Here is a 24,090-nt window from a genome sequence, read left to right on the forward strand (position 1 = left end):
GCAGCCACTCACTTTCCATCATCATCTCCCAGGCCAAGTTCAAATATCCGTTGAGCTCCAAGTTCCTCCAGCTTCTTGTCTACAAATTTCCCCATGGCGTTGAAATGCTCATAAGTTTTGTTCCCAAGTCCAAACACCTGAAAAGCAGCAGAAGATTAGTTCAACTCAGAGGCAATCGGAAGAGTCCAAGAAATATCTCCTTGGAAATCAGGTAATCTTGAGTTTCACAAGGCTTTCCTCTGGTTTGGATGAAGATTCTGTCCTAAACATCTGTTAAACAATGCTGGACCTGAGGTTTTCTTCCTCCTTATAAATTGGACATGGAATACATTTTTGTGGATTCACAATTGTTTACGATATCCACCTTTGAGGTGATCTAAGATGTATTTATTTATCAAATTTACATGGCTACCCAACTCATAAGAAATTGCTTTGGGTCAGGGGTCTCCAACCTTGGCAACTTTAAGCTTTGCTGGCTGGGGAATTCTGGGAGCTCAAGTCCACCAGGCTTAAAGTTGCCAAGGTTGGAGAGCCCTGCTTTGGGTGGCATAAAACAAATGTTTCAATATTGGGTTTATTGCAACCAGAGCAGCACAGCTTCTCTGGAATCTTCTTCACATACAGGTAGTTCCCAACTTACCACCACAATTGAGCCCAACATTTCTGTTGTTAAGCAAAACAGTTGTTCAGTGAGCTTAGCTCCGTTTTACGACCTTTCCTGCCACAGTTGTTAAGTGAATAACTACAGTTGTTAAAGTTAGTAACATGGTTATTCAGTAAATCTGGCTTCCCCATTGACTTTACTTGTTAGATCGCAAAAGGTGATCACATAACCCCAAGAAACTGTAACCCTAAATTTGTCGTGAAATCTGAACTGGTTTACTACCGGTTCACTGGCTGCGCGGCTGTGCAGTGCGCATCATGCACCAAATGCAAGGTGTGCACACGTGCAGTGCACATCAAAAGGAGGCATGGGATAAGCAGAACAGCGCGCGGGGGGGAGGCGGAGATCAGCACTGGCGCGTGATCTTTTTTTTTTACTTTTAAAACCATTTTTTACAACCTATTAGGCCAAATAGGTTGTTAAAAAAAATGCATTTAAAAGTTTAAAAAAAGGCTCTGATGATCACAAGGCTCAGCTGTGATCGTCAGAGCCTCTTTTTTTACCTTTAAAAAGCATTTTTTAAAAGAAGCGGCAAGCGGGGAAGCGGGCGACTGGGCATTGGGTGGGCATGGGAAGGAGGGGGGGGGCAGGGATTTTTGCTAGCGGTTCTCCAAGCCACCCGCCACCATCCCTACTGGATTGACCGATTCAATCCGAACCGGGAGCATTTCATCCCTGCTCTAAATACATGCCAGTTGCCAAACATCCAAACTTTAGCTTTAACTCCTTTGGTCACTGAATCTCTTCCTCACGCACCTATACCCATTCCAGTTCAAAGTTTAGCTATTAAACTGGGTTTTCACTTGGCAAACAAACCCAGCCAATTGTGATTTATGTTGCAAACTTGGTCAAAGAAATACTAGCTTGCTTTGCTGTGCTGTTACAACAGCCGCAATTCACAAAGCTTCTAAAACAAGAAACACAGCTAAGCCGACTTTTTCTATGGCTGGGTGGGGGCTGCAGCTTTTTGTATGCCTTTGATCAAGTTCTGTACTTCCTTGCAAAAGGGGATTGAGGTGCAAAGAACTGTACAGGAAAAACTAGCTGAAGAAGCCAATTCTCAAGAGCACAGAATTTGAACCGAAGAGGTGAAGAATTTCCAGTTGCCGCTTCCTATTCATCCTGCAAGGAATGGTTAAAAAAACATAAAAGGCCAAAAATCATAGAATGAAGGATCCTTGTCTACTTTGGTTTATAGTGCTTTCTTCTGGAATATCAGAATACACTGATACACTCAAAAAATTAATCATGAAGGAATCTGCTACCTCCCGAAAAGAAACACACATCTCTGGCATAAATGCTGTCATCAGTGTGCAGAGCTCTCTTCTAATATGTTTCTGATGTAAGAGGGAGGAGGACGAGGAGGAAGGGGTGGGGGGAAGAGGAGGAAAAGTGATGAAAATGCAAAATTATTTTAAGGATGTGAATTTAAACTTGGCTACTGTGGATTGGAAATGGTTGACTCAAAGACTTCAACAAGAAAAGGGAGAAGGATCTGGAAGGAACAGGCTTTATCCAGCTTTACAGGCAACCTGGGTAAAAGAACAGACTCATTGGATAGAGATTAGATGGCCTTTCGAATCAAAGATGATAATATAACAGGAAAATCAAAATCTATGGGGAAAGGAGACAATGTGTATTAGAACTGAGGAGGAGAATAAAACCTTGTAGCGATCGGTCGGACACGACTTCGCAACTAACAACAACAACAACAAAATTGTATCCAAGGCAGAAAAGTCTACCATATAGAGATGCAAGGTATCATATTGTCAAATAGCACAAAAGAATAGAATAGAATAGAATAGAATAGAATAGAATAGAATAGAATAGAATAGAATAGAATAGAATAGAATAGAATAGAATAGAATAGAATAACAGAGTTGGAAGGGACCTTGGAGGTCTTCTAGTCCAACCCCCTGCCCAGGCAGGAAACCCAACACCACTTCAGACAAATGGTTATCCAACCAACTTCTTAAAAACTTCCAGTGTTGGAGCATTCACAACTTCTGGAGGCAAGTTGTTCTACTGATTTAACTGTTCTGTAAGGAAATTTCTCCTTAGTTCTAAGTTGCTTCTCTCCTTGATTAGTTTCCACCCATTGCTTCTTGTCCTGTCCTCAGGTGCTTTAGAGAATAGTTTGACTCCCTCCTTTGTGGCAACCCCTGTGTCCTTCTTTTCATTAAACTAGACATTACTCTGTTCCTGCAACCGTTCTTCATATGTTTTAGCCTCCAATCCAAATGAATTTTGGAAGACTAGCAATAAAAGAAGCAGCAGCAGCAGTGGTCAATGCAAAAAAACAACAACCCAGTTCTAACTAAGAAAAAATAACATTATTTTCAAGTCTCTCCTCTTATTAGAATGGGAAAGAGAAAAGGACTGTAGCCACAGAAACCGAGCTGTGATTGATGTCATGCACATCTGAATATTATCTGGCTTAGCCATTAACTGTAGAGGCTAGAAATATGCTATAGTTCTTTGCTACATTTATTACTGATCATTAGATGGAAGCATTAGAAAGAGCAATTAATTTGGGACAGCTGGATTTTCATGCATGGAAGTGGACAAGAGCTTTTCAAATGGAAGGACAGGACTTGAAAAACACTATTTATAGCTGGAGAGAAGAGAATAAAAATGCCTGTTTTCATGGAAGCAGCTCTAGGAAAAATAAAGCTAGAGCAGCTAGGAAAGTAAAATAATGAGAGATAGGCTTAAGACCTCTTTGTTAGTTTTTCAGTTGCCAAGTAAAAATTGTCAATATTGAATCTCTCTCTTATTGCCTCCGTGCTGGCATACAGCAGCACCTCAAAGAAAGAGCTAATGATGCATCTGAATACACTGAAAAGAGGAACAAGAGTACTTTGATCCCTGGAGCTCAATCATCCACAAAGTGCTCCAAAATTCAAGAACAATTCTCAGAGGAATTATATTTGTGGCTTGATTTACCTGTATTTTTTCAGAGTATAAGACGCACCAGCGTAAAAGACACACCTTAGTTTTTGGGGAGGAAAATAGGAAATAAATTCTCCCTACCAGGTATTCATCTGGCTAGTGTCCTTAGCCTGGTCAGCTTCAGCACATTAGTTCGCTTGCTGGTTTTGGGGTTGGGGCTGCTTGGGGCTAAAAAACAGCTTCTAAAGCACAGCTGATTGTCGGAGGGAGCTCCAGTGACTAAAGCAGGCAAAGTGCGGAAGGGGTAAGAGAAGCTCTGGGTACCTATTTTGGGCACCACGCCTCACATTTTCAGCCTCCCAACGCATCACGTTTTTGGGCGGCGATCGGTGGCAATGTGCTTTGGTGATCCCCACAGCCTTGAAGGGCTCTCAAACAGAGCATTTGGAGGCTGAAAATGCAACGCGTGGAGCCCAAAAACACAAGTCATTGTCAGTGGCAATCTCTGCAGCCAGGAAGAGGATGCGCGGGGGCCGAAGGGTTGGGGCCGGCAGGTGGGCGGGGTTAAATTTGGAGTATTTAAGTAAGGCGCGCCCAAAATTTTCAGCCTCTTTTAGGAGGGAAAAAAGTTATACTCCCAAAAATACGGTACTTCCTCAACTCTCAGGCGTGGATACAGACGGCACAGAAGCCAACTTGGCCCGCACAGGAACTGTGCTCATCAGCTCTAGAAAGTAACATTCACAACTTTCTTTTCTCTCCTTGTCTGAATGACTAACCTAAGGCAGGGATCTGCAAACCTAGCTTCTTTAAGACTTGTGGGACTTCAACTCCCAGAGTTCCTCAGCTAGCAAAACAAGTCTTACAAGAGCCAAGTTTGCAGACCCTTGACCTAAGGGATGCAGCTATTCTCACCACCTGAAGAATATTGTTCCTTTTACCCGACTAATGGCCAAGTTGAAAGAAATGTGTGGTCATTAGTGGTCCATGGGATTTAAAATTATGAATTTAGTAGTCCCTGAGGTCCGAAAGGTTGGGGACCCCTGCTCTAGTAGATGCACACTGAGCAGAGAGTTAGACTAGGCAAAGTCTAAGACAGGGGTCCCCACTAAATTCATAATTTTAAATCCCGTGGACCACTAATGATCTGCCTAATGACCAGCTGGGTGGGGGTGGCTAGGTGGTCATGTGACTGGGTGGGCATGACCAATTTGATGTCACTCACGTCGAGGGGCACCTCGCCAGCCTCTGCTCGCCCCTCCCCTCCTATCCACTCCTCCCCTGCTTGCCCGGGCTCCTTAGGGCCCCAACAGGAAGCAGTTGTTGGAGCTAAGCAGCCACCATGAGAAAGAGTTGGCAAAACAGCTGGCTCAGTTCAAATTGGATCTGACCAAGGAGGCTTAGCAGAAGCACCTCACTGAGGACTAGGAGCATAGGCTTTCCAAGCAGTGGGAAGACCTGCAGGAGTGCAAGGCCAGGTACCGGCGCCTGGAGGCTCAGTGGACTGAGATGGTCAGCCAGTTCCAGGCCTTGATGCAGTCCCACTGGAATAAGGTTCTCCGGCTCTTTGCCATCAGCAGCACTTCCCTCCAGCCTTCACCCAAAGCTCCACACCAGGAGGCTGAAACAGACCCCAAGGTGGAATTTCTCCCACCCACCCACCCACCCACCCACACAAAAAATCCCAAAGGAGGAAATTCTCTGCAGCAACACAAACATTCATTGCACATATCTGGTCCAAGGGCCATAGTTTGAGGACCCCTGATATAGTGCAACATAAAAAATGCAAATAATTTTTCTGGGGACCACCAAAATTTTCTCATGGACCAGTGGTCCACGGACCACCAGTTAGTGACCGCTGGTCTAAGATACCTTCCAGCTCTACAATTTAACAAGCCGACTTGCACAAAAGATAACTTTTCTCCTTTACCCTTTGGACTTCCCTCTCTAATATGACTCTGATTCTTCTCCGATTAGAATCTGCAAAATGAGCAATTGTGTCAGGAATCGGGGATAACCATAACACTTGATCATAATAATTTTCTGGGACTAGCCCTCCTAGCTTTCACGGAGTGCATAAGGGTTGCATTCAGATGGGTTTTGTATATTCAGAATTCATATCCACATTGCAATGAAATGATCTAAACTTCTGGGCAGCACCTTTTTTCAGTTTTCTCCAGCATCCTATACCCACTATCTCCCATCACAAAAGTAACCCTGGAGAGAGAATCAAAGCTCACCGCATATTTTATACCAGACAGTTTGGTATCTGAGTCTTGCAACCAGTCGTAGAAATCTTGGGCATTATCGGTGGGATCCCCTTCTCCATAGGTGGCCATGCAGAAGACTGCCAGAGACTTATCAATTTCCGATAAATGACTCAGGTCCGACTGTATGAGAAAATAAGGAACTCATAAACACCAGCTTTTCTTTCTATCCAGGGGAATTCTCTGTTCATTGTGCTAACAATTTAACAAAAAAGACTAGAGATACTATGAGATTCACTTTAAAATTGTCAGGTCCTGAGCAAGACTAGCTTCACCGATTCCCTTGCTTCTCACAAAAAATCATCTAAATGTCATACAATTCCAGCCATTCTTTTGTTTGGGTTGTCATTATTACAGTCTTAATTCTGACGGTTTGTCAGAGCCTTCTGAGAGATGACAAGACATCTAGCGTACAAGGCATATGTCAGCGTTCCAGAAAACCCCTCCTGCAGAAAAAGACTCCGAAACCAGCATCTTTCAAAGTTCTTTTACTAGCATAGGTAAACTGGCACAGTTGGATGAAAACCGAAACTGGGGTTTCCGGTTCATCCCTCAGTAATACAAACCCCAAAATCTCCACCCTCACGACCCTACTGCCGGTCACATTCTCCAATCCCCAACCGTCCCATGTCGAAGCATCACTCCAGCCACTCCTTCTCCAGATGCGAACCCAGCCTGACCTTGACCGGCAGGAAAAATGTGTTGTTATGTCTAATCATCCCTTGCACTACCACCCTCCTCCCCTCCTTTTCCACAGAGGAGAATTGTGGCAGCATATGGAAGCCTTCGGCCTCCAATGGCTTCCAAAGCTGACAACATGCTTTACTAAAAGAGCAAGTATAATTACACGAAATTATAACGGTGTTATAAAGTTTTCCCCAACCTGAAGCTATCCAAAATCTGCTGATTGCAATTTTCCCTTCAGGTTGAGGATAACACTAGAACTCTTAGAGGCATGTACTCAATCCCTGCTGCCTAAAAAAGAAAGAACATTAAAACCTTTAATTGTTCTTTAGATCCTGGCAGCCCAGTGCAGCTACATTGCTGCTTCCCTTCGGCTGGAGAAATTGGAGAGGCATCAGGATCTAAAAGCTAGTAGACTCTAACTCAGTGGTTCCCAACCAGTGTGCCGCGGCACTAAGGGGTGCCGTGAGATCTTTTGAGGGTGCCGGGAACTTTTGAGCTACGGAGATTTTAAATATCTATTTCCTTATAAGGGTGCCGGGAACTTTTGAAAGGCTTTCCAAGGGTGCCTCAAACAAGAAAAGGTTGTGCCTCAAACAAGAAAAGGTTGGGAACCACTGCTCTAACTAGTAGAGAGCACTGGGGGCACAGTGGTTAGAATGCAGTATTGCAGGCTAACTCTGCCAACTGCCAACAGTTCAGTCCCGACTGGCTCAGGGTTGACTCAGTCTTCTATCTTTCTGAGATTGGTAAAATGAGGACCCAGATTGTTGGGAGCAATAGGCTGACTCTGTAAACCGCTTAGAGATAGCTGTCAAGCACTATGAATCGGTATATATGTCTAAGTGCTACTGCTATTGCTTTTCTTATGCAATCCTCCCCAATTCGATTGCCGTCCTAAAATTTATATAGAATTCCTATTTTATCAAACCACACTGGCTGGAAAATTCAGCAAGCTGAAATCCTATCATTTAGGGATAGCGCCAGGTTGGGAAAGACTGAATTATTACTTATGCATTTTAAATGTTTTTTTCCTTGACAGCAATCTTCTGACAGTTAGTAAATTGAAATCTCAGCAGATGCGACAGGACAATGTAACCTGAAATTCAGGTGACACCAGCAAGGATTGAAAAGGGCGGCGAGACTGCTGAGAACATACCAAATCATATTCTTCTGGATCAGCAGACATGCCCCGCATCCCGTAACGTTGAGCATCTTTTGCAAGGCGGTTGGCAAATTCTTCAGCGGTGCCTGTTTGAGATCCATAGAATACCACAATGTTTCTTCCCTGGAAAGGAAATCAAAATGGGAGAAAGAAAATTTAGCAATGACTTTGGAACTGCTCAAAGTCAATAAGGTTACTTATGTATGCCAGATCATAATTTCAACCAGATCTGAAATCAAAACAGAAATTAATGTATTCTCCTACAGTCTATCAGAGGGAAACACATTTACTTTGTGCATACAGCTTTCAAGCAAGCCAAAAATTAGGCATCTCTTGAATACATAGCCTCGATTACATGTGTTACCGTATTTTTTGGAGTATAAAACACACCTTAGTTTTTAGGGAGGAAAATAAGGAAAAAGCTGATTGGTAGGTGGATTGGCCTCCCGGAATATCCTCTATCAGCTGTTCCCAGAGGTGAATTTTAGCAACAGGTTCCTTGGTTGTGAGCTCTGTGCCTTGCTTTTTTTGGCTTTTTTTTCCTGCCTCTGAAATTCTGTTTCAGAAAAAAACTTTTTCCTGCCTCTGAAAGCCTCCAAAACAGAACTTCAGAAGAAAAGCCTCTGAAGCTCTGTTTGGGAGCTTCTTTTCTGAAGCTTCTTTCAGCTTCTGAAACTTCCGTTTGAGAAGCTGGGTGGGGCTACATTTGGAGTGTAATAGGCACCCAGATTCTCACCCTCTTTTTTTGGGGGGAAAGGTGCGTCTTATATTCCCAAAAATACGGTAATTTGCATCAATGTGCAACAACACCAACAGTAGAATGCAGAAAGTGATATCACTTGACCTTTCTTGGGACAAAACTAGGTATGATTTGAGATAGGTGGGTTTTTATTTTCCCTTTTAAAATATGCAAGGGGAATTGAATCCTATTTGTTGCTATGACATTTCCTAAGTAAATGTTTTCAGTTTTAAAGGTTCAAGCAGACTTCTTTGGCACTGAACATCAGGGAATGTGTTGTTCAGGACGTTGTATAAGGCAGGGGTCTCCAACCTTGACAACTTTGAGCCTGGTGGACTTCAACTCCCAGAATTCCCCAGCCAGCAAAGCTTCTGGGACTTCTGGGAGTTGAAGTCCACCAGGCTCAAAGTTGCCAAGGTTGGAGACCCCTGGTATAAGGTGTTCCATTTATACTTCTTCAAATGTAACATTCTGGCTAGAGGGCTAGCACTAAACGTGAAATACACACACTTCCACCCAACACACAGTTGAGTTTGGCCCATCTACAGCTACCTGCAACCTATGCTTACCCATCAACCTCTCTGCAGTGTAAGTAAGCGGCAATACCTACCTTCAGTTGCACACAACTCTAGATCAAGCTTAAGCATGCAATGTTTTGTAAGGCTAATTAGTAACAGAATGCATAGAGAGTGGACTGAACAAGTCCAAATTGCAGCTAACATTTTACATGTGGTTTTTCCAAGAAAATGCAAATGCGTATTAACCAACCCTCTAGGGAATGCTAAAATTATGTTAACTGTTCCCTGTGCCTTCTTTGTCTTAAATTATAAACAAACGAAGGGAAATGTATACTACTGACTTATCCAACAGCTTATTATTAACTCCTCCTTGAGAAAGTGGCATCCAATAAACAAACTGATCTGGCCACTCCTAAAGAAATCTATTCTGCACATGGAGAATGAAAATAATTATAGATTCTTTTCACCAACTCTGGTGAGTGGCTCTGACGAGTGGTAGTTGATCAACTCCAGACCCATTCTCTAGATCCACTGAAATCCAAAGTCAAGAGCAGAAAACATCCTATTTTTCTATTGGATGACCAGGAAATAGGGATAGGGATAAAATTATGTGAAATACCAGCTTGAAAGTTCTCTTGGACCTTTTAAAATGGCATCCTAGATGGGCACTCTGGTTTGGATGGGATGCATTGTTTTAGGGCAAGTTGTTGTGGTCGGTCAACAGCCTATGGAGCTGGCAACGGAGCCGGACAGCAATGAGGCTGAGGTGAGGCCAGGGCCATCAGGAAGTGAGGTGCAGACTCCAGAGCCTCCAGAGACTGATAGTAGTGAGGCAGAGGAACAGGAGGAGCCTGTTCCTAATGCACGCATGAGAAGAGCTGCCAGAAGGCAAGAGCAGCTCAAGCAAAGAGAACAACTCGGGAGTAGGGCCAAGAGATGATTGGCCTCTCCCATAAGGCTTAAAACAGACCAGCACCGGTGTTTCAGCTTTGCCGGAAAACAACGTTGTAGCTGAGTCTTCTGCTACGTCTTCTGCTTTGTGTACGTCTTTGTTTTTGTGGCGTCTGGACGCTTGCCAGGAAGGGCCTTTGGCAGGTTGCCTAATTGGACTACGGTTTGTTAGATAACTGAGGAATTTGTGTTGGAAGGCATCTGTTTTACTTTGAGTTGAACGACGCTGGGAATGAAGTAATTTTCAGCTGTTCGAATAGTTTGTTTTTCCACGGACTAAGTTTATTACTACCTACTTGGGTCTGGGTCACAACACAAGTCTGCTCCTGCTGGTATGGCCCACTTCAGAGCCAGTAAACAGAAGGAAAAGGGGAAGGGGGAGTTTAAAATGGCCAAAATCACCCTGGGAGTTGCACAAAAACTGAGGAGTTTGCAGGAGACAAATTGCTAACCCTATGCTAAAATTTCAAGCGAAGAGCATTGGTTATATTTCTTGTCCATAAAGTGCCTCCAAGCATGCCTATACTGTAAACCACCGTGAGTTTATTTTGGTTTGCATAAACAGGTAGTCCTCGACTTACAACCATTCATTTAGTGACCATTCGAAGTTACAATGGCACTGAAAAAAAGTGACTGATGACCATTTTTCACCCTTACAACCATTGCAGCATCCCCACAGTCATGTGATCACAATCCAGATGCTTGGCAACTGACTCATATTTATGACAGTTTGCAGTGACCCAGAGTCACGTGATCGCCTTTTGTGACCTTCTGACCAGCAAAGTCAAGATGAAAGCCAGATTCGCTTAACAACTGGTGTTACTAATGTAACAACTGTGATGATTGACTTAAACAAGTGTGGCAAGAAAGGTTGTAAAATGGGGCAAATCTCACTTAACAAATTTCTCACTTAGCAGTGTAAATATTGCGCTCCAATGTGGTCGTAAGTCGAGGACTACCTGTACACAGTCACTCAGTCAAACTGACTATTATCCTAGTTGGGAAAGAGACTGTAATATTGTCTGGATTGTTCCACAGGATACATGGGAACTCTTTCAAATAGCCCAGAAATGTCACTTTTAAAGCGGTGAAACCGAAGTGCTGCTAATTGGGAGATACTAAGACAATCCTATTACTAAGATAATCCTAATGACTTGCCTTATGTCTTGGCTGTTACTTTACCTCTAAGCCCAATATAAAATGTGAGTTTTCTAGCAAATGGCTTGGAACCCAATCCACCCAATTCTTTATCCAAGATCCTTCTACGAGACAGGCAAGAGAAAACAACGCAAGGGAGGTGGGGAAGGATTTTCATTAGTAAAATCTCCTTTTTTGAAGTACCTTTCCTATCTGTTACCAGGAGCTTTTTAAAAAAATTAAGTAAATTCTTGGATATTGTTTTGCTACTGGTTTAACCGTGGTTCTTGTTTGAGGATATTAAAGGTATCATTGCAGGATATGAACTGCTCTAAAGAGAGCTGCCTTTTGCAATTGCCCAGTGGTGATTTTTGTAATGATATGGTGTTCAACCAATGCTCTAGATCAATTGTCTCCAACCTTGGCAACTTTAAGACCTGTGGACTTCAACTCCCAGAATTGAAGTCCACAGGTCTTAAAAGTTCTGGGAGTTGAAGTCCACAGGTCTTAAAGTTGCCAAGGTTGCAGACCCCCTTATCTAGATGTTTTGTGATTGCACTAAGGGGACCTATTTCTACAGGTAGTCCTTGAGTTACAACAATTGAGCCCAAGCTTTTTGTTGCTAAGCAAAACATTTGTTAAGTGAGTTTGCCCCATTTTACGACTTTTCTTGCCACATTCGTTAAAGTGAATCATTGTAGTTGTTAAGTTAGTTAACAGGGTTGTTAAGTGAATCCGGATTCCTCCTTGACTTTGCTTGTCAAGAGGTGGCAAAAGGTGATCACATCAGCCCAGGACACCACAACCGTCATAAATGTGAGCCAGTTGCCAAGCATCTGGATTTTGATCATGTGACCATGGGGATGCTGCAACAGTCGTGGGAAAAATGGCGATAAATCATATTTTTCAGTCCCGTCGTAACTTTGAACCATCACTAAATGAACTGTTGATGAACAAATAATTTCTTAGCAATATTTTATGCTAAGTATGTATCTTAAACAAACATGGCTTCTCCCAGCATGACATGAAGATATTCTCCAGCGAAGGCTTTCTCTAATATTTATTATTCCCAGCTACATGATTAAGAACAGTAGGCATTGTACTCCAAGTACATCTGGGAATCCAAGACTGAAAAATATTTCCCCCCCAAAAAATCTATGTTCTGCTGCCAGCTGGCCCTCACATACAAAAGAGAGGCTGAAGTAGCTGGAAAAGCTTTGGTAACAAGCCTGTTTCAGTAAGTTCTAACCATGAAAACAATGAAGTGAAACTTACCGTCTTTTTCATTTTTTCAATAAAACTGTTTTCATTTGCTGACTGCCCACTATAAAAGAGAGAAGGGAAGAATTGGTTTTGAAACATTCACAGTTGCAGCTATGTACCAAACACTGGTTCAGCAGATTCTCCAATCTGCTACTTAATAGAGTAGAGTAGAGTAGAGTAGAGTAGAGTAGAGTAGAGTAGAGTAGAGTAGAGTAGAATAGAATAGAATAGAATAGAATAGAATAGAATAGAATAGAATAGAATAGAATAGAATTCTTTATTGGCCAAGTGTGATTGGACACACAAGGAATTTGTCTTTGGTGCATATGGTCTCAGTGTACATAAAAAGACAAGATACATTCGTCAAGAATCATAAGGTACAACACTTACTGATAGTCATAGGGTACAAATAAGCAATCAAATCATACTAGGAAATAATCAGTATAAATCGTATCATTTCAGTAGCACAAATAATATTTTGCAGATATTAATTATGATAATCCATCTTAATTAGCAGGCATTAAGTTCGGCAAGGCTGAGCTGGCAGCTGCCTAATGAACAGTAATGCTATTTTCCCACCAGACCAAGGTCAATAGTCTCTATCAGCTGCATCACTACCAATGTTTTCTGAAGTCAGAAAGTCTTGGGCGGGGATAAGTGGACTTCAACTCCCAGAATTCCCCAGCCAGCATGCTTATGGTTGCTAGGCAACCATAAGATTGAGAAGCATTGGCCTGGAGCATAAGCTCCTTTTCACAATCCACATGCAAGATTCTCGCTGGTTCGCACACCCCAATTATCAGTGGAACATTAAACAATACCCCAAAAATTAATCTTTCTTCTATCACGGCTTCCTATGGAGAGTGGCTAAGTGACAGGGATAAGAAGGGAGAATGTCACTTCTTCAGACATTCCTGTTTGCAGCTTGGGAAAAACAGTACTGGGTGTGTTACAAACAGTGTTAAGGATTAACAACAGCACATTCAAGAGTAGCCTGAAACACCTTAAAGACTTGTGGAGTTCAACTCCCAGAATTCCTCAGCAAAGCAAAGCTGGCTGAGGAGTTGAAGTCCACAAGTCTTAAAGTTGCCAAGTTTGGACATATGCCTTAAAGAATGCCTTAAACAATTTTTCAAAGTCCCCACCGTCAAACCAGGAATTGGAAGCATCTTTTCCAACTAGTGTGTTTTATTAAAAGGCCTAAACTTCCAAGAGTTTAATAAAATGTTTAGCAGGTTAGTAGTTAGTTACTACCAGACTGGATTTTTCCCACTACAGGTAGTCCTTGACTTACAACAGTTCATTTAGTAACCGTTCAAAGTTACAACTGCCCTGAAAAAAAGTGACTTACGACCATTTTTCACACTTACGACCTTTGTAGCAGCCCCAAGATCACGTGACCAAAATTCAGATGCTTGGCAACTGCTTTGTACTTGTGACCGTTGCCCTGTCCCAAGGTCATGTGATCCCCTTTTGCAATCTTTTGACAAACCAAAGTCAATGGAGAAGCCCAATTCACCTAACAACCAGTTTCTGACTTACCAACTGCAGTGGTTCACTTAACAACAGTGGCACGAAAGATCATAAAATGGGGGAAAAACCCACTTAACAAAAGAAATTTGGGACTCAATTGTAGTCGTAAGTCAAGGACTACCTATATAGACTAATAAGACACACCAGGAGCTAGCCAGCAGAAGATTGTGAATTCTTTCCAAAGCAGAAACCTCAAGCTAAGCATAATGCAACTGTTCACTTTGGAGGTAACCAGATAACGAATAGAGAAGAGATGTCTAATCATTACTCTTATTTGTTAATTCTACTACCAAAGCAAGTATTCCTCTCAGTTTTAAATTTTGTAAATTTGATTAATTTTAAATGGGGTTTTTAGTTCATGGCATATTTTAATTTTCTCAGGCTAATTTTAAAATAAGTTTTTTAAATTGTATTTTAATTTGTACATTGTATGTTTTATCTTGCCTGTACACCGCCCTGAGTCCTTCGGGAGAAGGGCGGTATAAAAATCAAATAAATAAATAAATAAATAAATAAGTTTGAATTACTTGGGAATGTTTATCTTTTGCTTATGGGACTCACAGATGTTACTAGATGAAAAGATAGATCTTCAGTTTGATGTAACACCCCTCTTTCTGTTCTTAATGTCCTGTATTTCTGAGCTATCATCCCTTCCTTTGGTATCCTGCACAAGGCAGGTATCTTAAAGAGCTGCTTCAAAGAGTTGCTTTTGGTTGAAAAATAACTTTCCCTGCCAAATAAAAATTTCTGCTTTTTTTCCATCTCTTTAGTAGCAAGAGCTTGGCTTTACACACGCTAGTGCGGCGGGCGGAGGAAAGTAAGAGAAACTTCCCAGCATCATCAGAGCAGTTTTTCCTAAATCAAAGCTGCTGCCAAACCAGGGTTTGCATTTAAAAGGTTTGCTCCGACCCTGCCTGCCCCCCAATTTAGCGGACCCCCCAAATCCACTGAAGGCTTCGAAACCTCCCAGGTTAAACTTACCTCCCAGGAAAAGTCTCCTCAGGCCGTGCTGAATACGTGCAACCCATTAGTGCATTGAAAACAGCGGAGAGCAATAGAGTATTTCACAAACTTGCAATTTCATACTGGCTGCAGACAGCTAAACTTCCCTCCAAAGCAAAGCATCCCCATAGTTCCGTCCCCATAGTTCCTCACACTACCCTCTCGGATCTTCAAGTTCAGCGGCCGGCCTCCTTTTGTTACAGCCCAGCAAAGCCTGCATACCAACCCCTCGAGTCAGACGGCACCAGCAGCCTGATCCTCTGGGATTCTCGCCGGCTGCTTTCAGAATTACCCAGAGGGCCCCGGCACAAACCCAAGAATGTCAACATCTGGCAGCAGCAGAAAGGAATGAGAAAGAAAGAGACTGAAGAATGAAAATTCCCAAGGACCCTAGCACCACCCCACTACTTTTACCATTCAAGAGCGAGCAGGGGGAGCTTCACAGCGAGAGACCTCCATCGCCTTAGCAACTGTTTTACATCATAGGTCTTTAAAAAAAATAAAATAGAAGCTGCTTTCTTTTTAATTTTGAGAAGTGCCCTTCACTGCAGAACCTCTTCAGAAGGCTACACGGAAGTTCCAAAAACAAGATAGATTAAATAAAAAAAGACTATGTCCAAATTGTTTTCATTAGGAGTGGGGAAACAAGGAAGGTCAGTCGGAGTCTAAACACTGATCCACTGAATTCAAAGTCTCCTTAAAGATAATGAAGAAATCTTCCCACTCCCTGTTATTTCCCACAAGACTCATTCTGGAAAGTAACATTGAAAGCAGGAATGAGTGTTTAGCACAGAGGCCTTCAAATTTGGCAGCTTTAAGACTTGTGGACTTCAATTCCCAGCATAAGAATAAGCATAAGCATAAGCATAAGAATAATAAGCATAAGAATAAGCATAAGAATAAGCATAAGAATAAGAAGAATAAGAAGAATAAGAATAATAAGAATAAGAATAAGCATAAGAATTGGAGTTCAATTCCCAGCATAGCTGGCTGGAGAATTCTGGGAATTGAAGTCCACCAGTCTTAAAGCTGCCCAGTTTAAAGATCTCTGGTTTAGGACCACCCATTAGCATTGTCTTATTTTTCCTTACAGGAAGCTTGATGCCCTCCAGATGGGTTGGAAAAAGCTCCCCCTGTTTCCCAAACTTGTGCCCTCCAGATTTGTTGGATGGCAATACAGGAGATTTATAGGATCAATTCATTTGGGGGCAGTCATGTTTAGGGACGCAGGTCCTCAGGACCCCTAGATTTTGTTCTCGGTCACTGTGCCAAGAAAAGGGTGCAAGGATTCAAGCACATATAATCTCAAAGCACTTTCCCAGGTTCTCAGAGACCACTCACTCCCTACCACTCAACACCAACCTTTAGAAGCATAATATCCCAGCATTTGTAGACTCAGAGAAGAGGAAGCCCCCATTCAAGGCTGTAAATTTAACTCTATAATCTCAGAAATGACTGGGAATAATAATATCTTTAGCCCAATGCCTAGATCAAAACACTAGAAATGCCAATTAAACCACTGAGCTCCATCAATGGTATCAGCTTAATAACAGGTTCCATTAGTAAAGCATCCTGACCATGAGAAAATTATTTCTAATATTCAGCAAAAAAAACAAAACAATTGCTTCCTAAAAACCACTGCTCTGTATCTTTGCTTGGGGATAATAATGTACTGATTACGTAGCCTTCTTCCTTGGGACACAGCTTCAAATATTTGAAGAACGCAATTCTGTGTGTGATGCAATGCTTCAGTGTCACGCAGGTGCTTAAAAGCCAAAGGCTACCTTGGGATGCATTAACGGGAACGCAGAACAGAGAGCATAAAAAGTAATGGTTCTAATTCCACCCTCCCTTGGTCAGACCCAGTGGTGGGATTCAGCCAGTTCGCACCACTTCGGGAGAATCGGTTGTTAACTTTCTGAGCAATTTAGTGAACTGGTTGTTGGAAGAAATCATTAGGGCAGAGAACCGGTTGTTAAATTATTTGAATCCCATCACTGGTCAGACCCCACAGAAATCCTGTATGCAGCTCCGGGCAGCTTTCAGTTTTGACACAGTTTGAAGCAAATGGAAGCAAGTTCAGAGAACAGATTTTACAATGGAGAAGAGTCTGGAAACTAAGTTCTATTAGAAGCAGTAAAAGGAGCTGAGAGTGTTTAGCCTACAGGAGAAACAAGTGGAGAGTGCCTATTGCCTGGAGCAATAGGGAATAAATTATGTCCTTCTTCTATGACAAACTTTCAGATATTTGAAGGCTATATTCTTAGCCTTCAAATATCTGAAAGGCTGTCATAGAAGAAGGACAAAATTTATTCCCTATTGCTCCAGGCGGCAAGTTACAAATACAAGGAAGTAAATTTAGGCTAGACATCAAGAAAATTTCCCCGATTCTATAAGTTATCAACCTGCAAAACAGGCTATACACGAATTCAAGAGTTCTTTGCATGAGGTCTTAATACAGAAGCCAGTCAATCAACTCTCAGAAGGGCTTCAGTGGATTTGCACTGAACAGGAGGTTGGCCTAAAGCCACGATGGCGAATCTATGGCACACGTGCCAGAGGTGGCATGCAGAGCCCTCTCTATAGGCATCCATGCTGTTGCCAGGTGCTTTTCTGGTTTCCAGAGCGCGCATGAACGCCAGCCAGCTGATCTTCACTCGTGCTGAAGCTCTGGAAACTCAAAGACCAGCTGGCCAGTGCGCATGCAGTGCCAGCCACCTGATCTTCAGGTTTCCAGCGCTCCATCACACACAAAGATCAGCTGGCTAGCATGTATGCACACACCGAAACCAGAAGGTATTTGAGTCTCTGGGGCTGTGGCGTGCATGCTCGCACGCATGCCCATTCCAGTTTGGGCACTTGGTGCCAAAAAGGTTCGCCATCACTGACCTAAAGTGTTGTGTCTTGTCCGCTCTCACCGCAGCCGGGGTCTGCTTATCTGCTCCCGAACACGGAGGAATGTATGCCTCCCGGCCCCAGTTCTGGCTCCATGCCCAAGCAGGCTGCAGAGGAGGGAGCATCCCCCGGCCCCAGCCCTGGCTCCATGCCCAGGCAAACGGAGCAGCTAGACCCCTCCCCCTCCTCCACAGCATGTGAGCCTGAGGAAAGTTTACTTCCAACAACAGCTGATTGGAGTGACCCTCGCATCAGAAGATTGGATAGGCGGAGGCAACAGAAGGAAGGGAGGGGCAGGCCTTAATGAGTGCTGAGTCATGGAGCCACACCCCATGGCCTATATAAAGGATCTGCTTTCTGGCAGTCTCTGAGTCAGGCAAAGTCGAACTTATCTTGCTGAAGTCACTTACTGGTCTCCTGCCTGCTCTGAGGACTTTGCTAGGACTTTGGGCAGAGCTGCAGAGGCAAGCCTGATTCGGATTTCCCTGACCCGGCCATCAGCGGAGGAGTGGGACACGACATAAAGGGCCTTTAAGGTCCTTCCAACTCTATTGTTATCTAATATCTTCCCTCAGTCATATTTTCTTAAGGCTAAACATTTACAGTTCCCTAGTTTTTTCCTCTTAGGAACTAGTAATCCAGTTGACAAACTATCCTTGAGGCCATTAACTGTTCTAGTTGGAATCATCAGAATGCGGCGTCCAAACTGGAAACAATATTTGGGAAGGATTCCGAAGAATGCAGAATGTTTTGAAAGTATGGCTACTAATCACCGTGGCAGTTTTAACTTAATACGGGTGGAAAACAACCTTTATTAAAGTTACAATAAAAGGAAAGGTAGGAAACAGAGAGATTTTTTTTAAAAAAAAAAGTTGTAACAAATTGTCCTACAATTGATCAAGAAAAATATTGCACTCAACTGACTGCTTTAATACCAAAGCGTCTGCTGCCAAGATTCTGGTACTTGCTGTGCTTTTAAACAATCTCAATCATCTCTCTCTCTCTCTCTCTCTCTCAACATAGTTAAGCTTCTGTTAAGAATATGCTTTTTAATTAGTTTTTTCAATACAGTAACACGCCAAATAGGGTATATGCAGTGGTGGGATTCAAGTAATTTAACAACCGGTTCTGTGCTCTAACAATTTCTTCCAACAACCAGTTTACCAAACTGCTCAGAAAGTTAACAACCGGTTCTCCCGAAGTGGTGCGAACTGGCTGAATCCCACCACTGGGTATATGTCTGTTGGATGAAATTAACTTTTTTCCTAAAAAGGTTCCAGTCGCTTGCTGATTCCAACGTCGGAGTAATTACTTGCACATTAAAACAATGCAGGGAGTGTTGATATAATGTCCTACAGAAGGACTCAGTTTTGGAGAAATCAGATACCCAATATTTTTTCCCATCTATTTTTAAGGGTATTATCTTTTTGTTCATTGTGGATCAAACAGCCTCATCAGCACAGGCCTTTGTTCCTAATCACAACGACACCAAAATGCAAGAGGTAGTTCAAACAGAACTACAGCAGTCTTCGCCAACTTGATGGGCCCAAAGGATGACTTGGACAAATATACCGGTATTTCCTAGCCAATCAGATCATTTTTCTAGGACAGGGATGGGAAATAAATAACTGCAGCATACAAATACCATAAATAGTACACTAAGGTATTGCCAAAAATACTCCACGGAGACTGTATTTTCAGTGCAGGCTAAATCCTTAATGAATTCAAGATGCTCAAATCCAACACTCAATTCTTACAAGCTAAACAGATGTGAGAGAACCATACTGCATCCACCACCCAAAAAAGCCAGGTCTCCTTAAGTCTTCCTGACTGTCGAACCACTTACGTTGCTCCTGCTGTTGGTGTCTGGATTTTTGAAAACTCTGGGATCTCTTCTTTCTTCTTACGAAAGAAAAACCAGTAGGTCAGGAGACCAATGACAATGGAGAAGATGAAGATGTCCAACATGCTGAAGGCAGTTGAAGCCTCTGGACTCTTTACTGAAGAGGGTTCGTCTTTAGATGCTGTTGTCCCCATGGAAATGAAAACTACATGGAAATTAAAAAAAAAGACTGTGTCACATACATTGCTACAGTTTTGAATATCGGCAATCTGGAATCTTCTGGAGCCAAAAAAAAAACAGGGCAAAAGAAGAAGGGCTTCAGTCTGGGAGTGCCAGGAGATTATCCCAGATCAAGGAGAATAAACCAGAGACAATTTCTTGAAGAAAGCAGCCGTAGTCACATACCTGGAAACCACAAAATATGTATTTCATTTTGCACCCAGGACTGGACCTAGCTTGAAATTTGATAGGAACCATCAGCCAGATCACTCCCATAAGTTTCATAACGTTAATGTAAAAGGAGCTTGGCAGCAAAATGATCTCTAACCCAGAAGTAAGATAAATATTGCATACCGGTATATTCCTCTCTCTTTTTAGCACTACTGGAAGAAAAGTCATATTAACTTAAAATTATTTTTCACCTGCCTTCCAGCCATGCAACTAATTAAATAAAGTGATACAGCATACTTTAAACCCTGCCACTTCCATTAAGACAAAAGCTTATGTTCTTCTTAGTTCTTTTTGTAAGGACTAACTAAGCATGCCAGTGGGGCTGCAAAAGATGGAAAACCAATATGTGGCATCAGTGCAGGTTGACATTCAAATCCACCTGCATGAATGATCACCGGAGATTTGGGACCTGTTGCTTTCTCTGAGCAAAAGCTGCCTTGCAGGGTTTTCAGTGCAAAGAAAATCTGGAAGGACAGGGAATATGTGTACCATCTGAGGCTCTGAAGGAAAGGTGAGACCTAAATCCAACAAACAATAAGGTCCAACAAACAGAAGCTACTGCTTCACGTTCAGTACGGTTAATTTGAGTTCAACCTCTTCCTGAATGTTTAAAGTACCTTTAAGGTGAGATCCTGGCAAGCACACACCTGTAAACCTATTTTGGCAACAATACCGAAAGCATAGCTCTTCCAGATTTGTCAGTTAAGCCTGCTGCCATGTCCAGGCCCATTCCTTCTTAGCTTCCCAGATCAAAGGTGCCGGATAGCTCAGGCTGTTAAGGCCTGTTATTAAGAACACAAAGCCTGCAATTACTGCAGGTTCAAGCCCGGCCCAAGGTTGACTCAGCCTTCCGTCCTTTATAAGGTAGGTAAAATGAGGACCCAGATTGTTGGGGGGGCAATAAGTTGACTTTGTAAAAATATACAAATAGAATGAGACTATTGCCTTATACACTGTAAGCCGCCCTGAGTCTTCGGAGAAGGGCGGGGTATAAATGTAAACAAAAACAAAAAAAAAGGAAATTGGCCAGGTTCCACCATCTTCTTATATGGCATCATATAATTTTAAGAGTTTTATATCATGCAATGTAAGAAGATGGCAAAACATTTTTTTTAAAGTGGCTTCTGAATACCAAAAAGGTAAAAGTTCCCCTCGCATATATGTACTACTTGTTCCCAACTCTAGGGGGCGGTGCTCATCTCCGTTTCAAAGCCGAAGAGCCAGCGCTGTCTGAAGATGTCTCCGTGGTCATGTGGCTGGCATGACTGAATGCCAAAGGCGCCCGGAACGCTGTTACCTTCCCACCAAAGGTGATCCCTATTTTTCTACTTGCATTTTTTACGTGCTTTCAAACTGCTAGGTTGGCAGAACTTCTTCTAACTAGTTATTGGCTAATACCAATTGCAGCAAAGCAAAATGTGATTGGTTTATAGCTTTGCATGTGTGTGAACTCAATCACAGTGATTAATAACCATGGTTATAATGCCTTTGCATGCTACCTGGATCTAGCCAGGTAGCTAAGAAATCATGACAAAAAACAACAACCTGGTTCTCTATCTATTTGGTCATAACTTTTAACTTTTCCAAACATTCATTTCATCTCATTCAAATTGCAAAAAACAAACAATACTGTTCTTGTATTGAAAAGCCACATTTTAAAAAAAGAAAGAAAAAATGGCCATTAATGATGTCAAAGGCTGTGACAATAATATGGTGACATAACCAGCTGTGTTGTTTTTTGGGGGGTGGGGGTTAAGAGGTGGAAGTGTTCCGCCTTAAAAAGGCTTCATACCTGTATTTAAAGGATCAACTCATAAGTCACTTGGGTTTCCCTAGGACAAGGGTATCAAACCCACGAGGACATGTCGTCACGTGACGTATTGTAACTTCCCCCCTTCACTAAAATGGGTGGGTGTGACCAGCACGTGACACATCTGGCCCACAGGCCATGAGTTTGACACCCCTGCCCTAGGAACTGAAATTCAAGTACATAATGCAAGTGATAGCATATCAGGGAACAAACATTTTAAGCTGAAAGTTCTGAAAACCTACCCATTATCTGAGTCTTATCAGTTTGAGTACAATTCTTACAATGCATTAATTTATTGGATTCTTGATGTTCTTTCTCTTGCAGGCATTTTATCAGCAGATTAGTTAATAGGAAGAAGAAAATCAAGCACCCAAGAGTTCAGCCTTTACTTATATACAGTTATATTCTCTATTATTGCATCAATTTATGGCTGAAGGGCCCAAGACAACACCTGACTTTGTGTGGTGCATTATATACACCAACCATGCACAGACCCAGCGGAATGGATAGATGAATGACAAAACTCAAGCTGTGGGCAATGAGAAGATGTGAGATGAGAAATTTTGGCAGGCAGGTCAACCTACGGAGTTCCATCTCTGTCTTGTAACACAGCCATATTGATTATGCAACATGACATATTTCCAAGGACAATAAATATCACACTTAGAATATAGGACCTCATTTTCAGACCACACAGACAACACAAATGAATACGAAGCCAAAGCACAACTTCATTTTCAGCCATTTCAACCTTCCTCTGCAAAAAAAAATATCATCATGACTTCACTATTTTGCTAACCACAGTTTCTTTGTCAGCAGTAACAATGATCAAGTCAAGGAAACGGGGGAATAGAACATTATATTTCTCCAGCATGATCTCCAAATCCTTCAGTGAAGCCCACAACATGGTAACCATAACAACACATGGTTGACAATAGTCACCAGGGTCACCATGACAACCTTGAATTCAAATCTAGCAAATCACCTCCAATGGTAAGAAGCTGCAGTATATTTTGCCTTTAAAGGAGGATAAAAGGAGGATTTTGAAGCCAGACAGCTAAGCTACCAGATTGGTTTCCAAAACCAAATCACTAACACTACCTTGAAGTGGGAAACCATGCCAGCTTTTTATCCACCTGTCACAACCTATACCAACCATATACCATGACAGTAAACCATCTGCTGCCATAAATCTATGGCGTTCCTTCTCTTCCATGGCCTGAGCTTGCGACAAAATGAGAATCTCAATAGGGAATCATGATCATCGTATCTGATAACAGCAAATTTCATACTTTGCCCTCTGTAAAGAAATCTTCCTTTAAATTCTTACTTATTACACATACCTTATTATGCAACCTTTGGTCAAGGTAGCTCGAGGATTAACTGCCCTTTACTAAGGTGAGTGGTGAGAATAATAGCATTTGCATTCCTCTGGAGCAGAGGTCAGCAACCTGCGGCTCTGGAGCCACATGCGGCTCTTTCACCCTCTGCTGTGGCTCCTTGTCACTCAAAATATGCATCACAACCTGCAATGTGCGACACCCGCCAGCATGTGATTTATTGAGGCCAACCATGGATAAATCCAAGAAAAGAAAAGTTTCAGAAGAAAACAGAATGTTTAATTGAACTATATATCCTAGTTTTGTGGCCGCTCAAGAAATAGTCAGGCACGGGAAGGATTTTGTGGCTCCTGGTGTTTTCTTTTCTGTGGGAAACAGGTCCAATAGCTCTTTGAGTGTTTCAGGTTGCAGACCCTTGCTCTGGAGCAAGCATCAAGCTAGGTGGCAGAATGAGAGAATACACTGTCGTCTGGACAGTAGCCAAAAGTATTCATGATAAGTATCCAGCAGAGTACCTCAAACATTAGGAATAAATACAATAAATGAAAACATCTTCCCCATCCCTAATATTCCCTGGACATTCTTTAAGTGTACAAAGCTAGACATTTTTGATAAACATCTAACTGAAGGTTGGGTGGTATTTTTGTGATCAACAGCTATGCTTTTTATTATTATTTGGGCTCAATTAAAAGAATCCTTTCTTTCCAAAACGAATTTGCCACCAAGAATTGCACTGCCAGTATACTTTGCCTTACTGCCAGATTTTGTCAGAATGAACTTGGAGAGTTTCAAGATTGAGAGGATGCTATTTGTTCATCTATGATCTTAGCCTAGTACAGTATTCTTTGTTCCAGGATAAACTGGCCCTCCAGAATTGCTGGATCACCCCTCAGCCAGCTGGCCAATAATAAGAGACTTAGGAATTGTAGTCCATTAA

At 42.2% G+C, this 24,090-nt stretch overlaps 1 protein-coding gene across 3 annotated transcripts in view; it reads right to left on the reverse strand.

Annotated features, from left to right (window-relative positions):
* LOC131188839 (NADPH--cytochrome P450 reductase) overlaps positions 1-24,090 on the reverse strand; it is a 69,902-nt gene that overhangs the window by 21,486 nt on the left and 24,326 nt on the right. For all 3 annotated transcript variants that reach the window (XM_058164438.1, XM_058164436.1, XM_058164437.1), the window contains exons 2-6: positions 19,557-19,758; positions 12,293-12,341; positions 7,667-7,795; positions 5,797-5,946; positions 13-137 (exon numbers count right to left, since the gene is read on the reverse strand). In XM_058164438.1, coding sequence (XP_058020421.1) covers positions 13-137; positions 5,797-5,946; positions 7,667-7,795; positions 12,293-12,341; positions 19,557-19,747 — 644 coding nt within the window. In that variant the 5' untranslated portion in view covers positions 19,748-19,758. The remainder of the gene's footprint in view (positions 1-12; positions 138-5,796; positions 5,947-7,666; positions 7,796-12,292; positions 12,342-19,556; positions 19,759-24,090) is intronic.

Source organism: Ahaetulla prasina, chromosome 1 (assembly GCF_028640845.1).
Source record: "Ahaetulla prasina isolate Xishuangbanna chromosome 1, ASM2864084v1, whole genome shotgun sequence".
Lineage (NCBI taxonomy): Eukaryota > Metazoa > Chordata > Lepidosauria > Squamata > Colubridae > Ahaetulla > Ahaetulla prasina.